The 5,976-nt window shown below is 38.3% G+C and overlaps 1 protein-coding gene across 1 annotated transcript; it reads left to right on the top strand.

The window, feature by feature from the left end:
- Nucleotides 1-2,841: 2,841 nt before the first annotated feature.
- On the top strand, nt 2,842-5,141 carry ino80c (INO80 complex subunit C). Its single transcript, XM_061820298.1, has 5 exons — nt 2,842-3,126; nt 3,778-3,906; nt 3,985-4,096; nt 4,511-4,578; nt 4,669-5,141. Exons 1-5 carry the CDS (start codon nt 2,944-2,946, stop codon nt 4,798-4,800), a joined length of 624 nt encoding a protein of 207 aa, XP_061676282.1. The 5' UTR covers nt 2,842-2,943; the 3' UTR covers nt 4,801-5,141.
- The last annotated feature ends 835 nt before the right edge of the window (nt 5,142-5,976 follow it).

The following is a 5,976-nucleotide window of genomic DNA, read 5'->3' as shown; positions in this document are numbered from 1 at the left end:
TAAAAACCAAAAGACGAAGTCCGAAACCTTGGTGTTGAGATTGATTCCGACCTGACATTTAACAATCACATCAAATCAATCACAAAAACTGCCTTCTACCGTCTGAAAAACACATCTAGAGTCAAGTCTTGTATGTGTCAAGCATACCAGGAAAAGCTCATCCATGCTTTAATCCCAAGTAGACTTGACTATTGTAATGGTCTTCTGACTGGCCTCCCCAAAAAGAGTATTAAACAGCTGCAGCTCATCCAGAATGCTGCAGCTCGCGTTCTGACCAAAGCAAAGCGGTCAGACCATATAACGCCAATCCTTAAATCCTTGCACTAGCTTCCAGTCATCTTTAGAATACATTTTAAAGTTCTCTGGTCTATAAATCACAAAATGATTTAGGTCCTGAATACACGAAAGAAATGCTTACAGAATACAAACCCAATAGAGTTCTGAGATCGACTGACTTGGGTCAAATAGTGGAGCGCAGAGTCCAAAGCAAACATGGTGAAGCAGCATTTAGCTATTATGCTGCACACAAATGAAATAAGTTGAAAACTCTTCTTTTTTTCTCATGCCTTTTAGAGTATATATGTATATTTTGATCATATTACTTGCACTGTATGCGGTTTTAATTGTCTTTTTAAAATATTTTGTTTGTCGTTTTTATTGTTTCTATGCCGTTTTAAATGTTTTATCTCTTTGTTTTCAAATGCCATTAATCATGTAAAGCGCATTGAGTTACTTCGTGAATAAAATGCGCTATACCAAATAAATTTGGTTTGCTTTGCTTTGCTTTTCTCCCATGCAGGCTTACGGACATGCTAAAGTCACATTCCCTTTGGAAATATTTGTCTAAAACTGTCAGCTTGACAAGAAAAGGCCCTTGAACATCTCCGAGGCACAACATCCTATTTGAACCAATCCGCACATTACTGGAGGGCAATCAAATCCTTCAAAGCTGTCCTGACGGGTGTATCTTGTTTGAAATTATTTTCAAAGCTGGCTTTGAGATTGACTTGTTTTGTCCACAGGTCGAAGAAAACGTCACCAGCATGCCGTAGCACGCTAACTTGGCCTGCTTACGCTTACAATTAGTCTAAATGTGAGATAAACGGCGAGTCAGCAAGATTGCTCAGAAGACCTCAGTTATTGACGTTGTCAGTATTGAGGTTGCAGTCACAGAGCAAAGATTACAGAACCACCATCAAATAGTTGCATGTACTGTATAAAATGCTGGTGCATGTTGTTGAGAGTCCATTTCCCCTGAAAATGCCATTTTCAAATCTGCTGTGTCTTTCGTTAATACAGAAGCGTATTGCTGTCACACACGCACACAAAAATCCTCTTTTTCAGGCTATTTTTTTCTGTTTTTCGGGCTAAACAGGGGGAAAAATATAAGTCCGAAAACAGAAAAAAATTTGCCCATAAAACAGGGTGGGGGGGGGGGATATTAGTCCAAAGACCAGAAAAGAATAGCCTGAAAAACAAGATTTTTTTTTGGGGGGGGGTGACAGCAAAATGCTTCCAAAGTCCGAAAAACAGAAAAAATTAACCCGAAACACAGAAATAAATTAGCCTGGAAAAACAGGGGGTAAATATTGGTCCAAAAAACAGAAAAAATAGCTAGAAAAACTGAAAAAATAGCCCAAAAAACAGATTTTTTTTTAATGAGTGACAGCAAAACGCTTCCATAAATATTATTTCGAAAACCAGAAAAAAATTAAAACGAAAAACAGAAAAAAATAGCCTGAAAAACTGGGGGGAATATTTGTCCAAAAAACAGAAAAAGTAGCCCGAAAACAGAAAAAATAGCCCAAAAAACAGGACTTTTTTTGTGTGTGACAGCAATATGCTTCCGTGAATATTAGTCAGAAAAACAATTAGCCAGAGAACAGAAAAATAAATTGCAAAAATGGGGCAAAATATTAGTCCAAAAAACCCTAACCTTAACCCTAAAAAAAGCATTTTTTGTTGTGTGTGTGACAGCAATATGCTTCCGTAAATATTGGTACGAAAAACAGAAAAATATTGGCCTGAAAAACAGGGGGGGAAATAATCAGGATTTTTTATGTTTGTGTGACAGCAATACGCTTCCGTATAAATGGAAGTTAAGAATACTGTAAATAAGAATTCCTTTAGAATCAGTCACACTGCTTTTACTATTGATTTTTACTGTTTTATAAATGATGAGAATAATTTTGTACATTCCTGTAGATGGCAGCAGTAGATAAGAAGTACTTTGGGGTCGGCTGAAGATAACTGCCTACTCTTTATCCGAATTGGATTTCCGCATTACACCTGGACTGCTTGCCAGTTTCTCACACCATTCACACTCAGATTTACACCTATGGACAAGTAACGAGTCCTCAGTGAACATAACATTTTGGGATGTGGTGAAACCAGTGAGAAGCCACACGAGAACATGCAGTCTACATTGGTACCAGGGGATTTATTATCATTATTATTATTGTTATTTGTATGGCAACATTTTTTTTTTAAATCAAACTTGTCAAAGGGTTCTGTAAGTGATGTGGTGAGCAAGATTTAGGGTTTTATGCTATTGTATTTTGTATTGGTAAAACAGTTGCAGCTATGTAAATATAAATTTGGGAAAGCTACTAAGAGGCACACAGAAATCGAAGAACCAATCACAGGACAGACAGGCTAAAAATGAACCTCAAAACATATCAAATATTCCAATAAAAAATAGTAACCTTTGAGGGTCTTCTTTTCTGCACCACATGATTTATACTTAGCTAATTAAGTACAAGTTTATTTTTTAAATACTTAAATCGTAAAATCTAACGGATTACCCAAATGAACTTTAAGCGTCACGTGTTCTGCACAGGAAGTTAAAAACATCAACATCCGGGTGGCCCCTGCTTGTCCGGTTGTTAGTTGAGCGGCTAATGCTAGTCGAACGGTGCCCCCAAATCTACTGTACACCAACAAATGGCGTCTCAGCTTCCTATTAAGATAAAGAGCCAGTCGGTGGTCGCCGGCTCCGCCGCTCTACGAGGCAAGAAACGTCCTGGTGTTACCGGTTATCCGGCCGGGTTTGCCGTCCAACCACCCGGCGGCGGCATCAAGAAGAAAAAAGCTCCGGTGGTGTTAACACAATTTACACAAAATCAGGTAGAAACTAAGTATTTCTCACTTTCAGGGTACAAATTACGTTTTGTCACGTCGTTTTTTTTCATTTTTACAAAGGAAACAAATATTACACTTTTCGCCTTTGCTGCTGTAGCCATATAAAATGGCTACAAATACAAATACGGCACATTTATATATTATAATATTTATCCCATCTTCTGACTACACATCACAATATATTCCACAACAATTAAAATAACCCCCTGCCCCATCTTCAGTTGAAAAGAATGATTGTGACCTGATTGTGTGTTGCAACTTTGGGTTAAACATTTCAAATGCTCAACAACTGAGCATAAAATGAAGCACAAATTGGTGATCTCGATGAAGTATTCCTAGTGGGAATTAAACCTGCCTTTTTTTTTTTTTAAAGTAGTGGCCAGAGTGTTTGGAAAAGTCGCTAAATATATGGAGCAAATTGTAAATATGACAACAATAATGTAAACTTTTGTTCGTGCATGCAGTGCAGGTAAACAACCATGTGCTTAGAACTGCAGAGGTCCTTAAAAAAAAATTCAAAATTAACCTAACGACTAATTTCAAGCAAATAAAGTAGGTAAAATCCACAACCGTAGTCGGTCAGTTTACATTTCTTTACATTCTTGTCATTTCAAACACTGATTGCGTTCCAATCAGATGTCGAAGGTAGAAGGTGTTACCGAGATGAAGGCGGTCGGATTGGCGGAGAGTGCCCCAATAACAAGCACCACCTCCGGCACGGAATGCATTGCCAAGCCACCGCCGTTCAAAGACCCTTCATTTATGGTGAGTAAGGGCAATTTTGTCAAAATTTTGTGACATAACTTTAAATGTCAACGCTTTTTTTCCCTCCCAAATCGGCAGCACTCTGGGATTGGAGGAGCGGCAGCAGGCAAAAAAAACAGAACCTGGAAGAACCTCAAACAAATTCTGGTTTTAGAACGGAGTCTACCCTGGAAGCTGGACGATCCAAACTGTAAATTAATTTTATTTTCAACTGATGCTTGAGTCATAGTAATTTCACATTAACCACATTTTGTTGTAATTATAATGTACTGCATCCCCCACTGGGGAACCCAGAGATTACATTTCCTTTAAGAACTTTTATGGCACATATACAGTATCATCTAGACCGCAAATATTGAGGAAAGTTTTTATTTTTTCACTTCTATATTTTCATTTGTATAAAAATCTTACATTAAATTCGATGTAATGACTACCATTGCTGACATGTTTAAGTACGAACTATCTGAGACTGACTCGATAATACCTTTGCAGGACCATTACACACAATCAATATAATAAAATAAAGAAAAAATCAGTGAATTAAAAGATTATGTTCATTGACCAATAACGTAGTCATCGAATTGTTTACCTTTTCGATTCACAGACTACAACATTGATGCTCCTCCCTCTCTGAAACCATCCAAAAAATACTCTGACATCTCTGGACTACCTGTGAGTAATTTAACGACTTATTGAGGAACCACGGCTGCGGTTAAATCTTCAAATTGTGATTTAGCGTTATCTGTTTTTCTTTTGTTTCAGGCAAATTACACAGACCCGCAGACCAAACTCCGCTTCACATCCACGGAGGAGTTCTCCTACATCCGCCTCCTCCCCACCGATGTGGTGACGGGCTACCTGGCCCTGCGGAAGGCAACCTGCGTCGTACCCTGACTCCCGAGTCACAAGTCCAAATTGGACAGCTTTGGAAATTGCAAGGCGGCTGGGAAACTATTATTATCTATATATATATATATATATATATATATATTTTAAAGCACATTTTTCTGTTTACCTGATGTAATGTGGGTTAGTTATGGTGGTTACGATTGACTACAGTCCAATGGAGTGCGCCCACTGGTCGATCAGTATAGCAGCCTGAAATTGGTTGAAATATATTTTCTATGAAAACCTGTAAATGGAATTAAATCTCTGTTGTTACTTTTACACCTGTTACCGATTTTTGATATATATGTATATAGTTCACATCCATGCATATAATGCAAATAAAGCCCTCCGCCTATTTATAACTAAAATTTCATTTTTGCACATCCATCCATTTTCTTTGCCGCTTATCCTCACGAGGATCACAGGGAGTGCTGGAGCCTATCCCTGCTGTAAATGGGTAGGAGGCAGGGTACACCCTAAACTGGTTGCCAGCCAATCGCAGGGCACATAGAGACAAAACAGCAACACTCACAATCACACCTTGGGGCAATTTAGAGTGTCCAATTAATGTTGCATGTTTTTGGGATGTGAGAGGAAACCGCAGTTAGGCACGCAGGCATGGGGAGAACATTGAAACTCAACACAGGCAGGTCCGGGATCGAACCCGGAACCTCAGAACTGTGAGGCCAACTCTTTCAAACTGGCCCACCGTGCTGCCGTTCTGAACATTGTGTGGATATACACATTTTTTAAATATAATATTAAGGCTGTCATTAATCCCACGTCCGGGTTGTATTGTTTCTAAGATTTGCCCTTTGGTGATTTGATTGATTTGACAAATGAGGTCAAATTATAACCTGTTTATTTGCTAAATTTAGCACTCCCTTATTACTATTACCACGACACTGACACTACAATTAAGAAATTAATTTATCAAATCAACTAATATGGAACTCGCGTTGATGCTACAGTTGTCTTTTATTTCTCGGAGTCACATATGGTGGCCTTATTTGAATTTAAAGTATTGGGTTAAACATTTTGTTTCTGGAGGAGGAGGAGCACGCTGTGACAACACACGAGATTGCGTGATTTGCGTGAAGTCATTTAATCCGACTCATTGCTCCATTTTGAGATCAGATTAGTAATCAGTTATTGTTATTTTTTTTAATCCGTTGATTGATG

This window comes from Syngnathoides biaculeatus, chromosome 5, assembly GCF_019802595.1.
Source record: "Syngnathoides biaculeatus isolate LvHL_M chromosome 5, ASM1980259v1, whole genome shotgun sequence".
Taxonomy (NCBI): Eukaryota; Metazoa; Chordata; class Actinopteri; order Syngnathiformes; family Syngnathidae; genus Syngnathoides; species Syngnathoides biaculeatus.
This window is presented reverse-complemented; position numbering and strand designations above follow the sequence as displayed.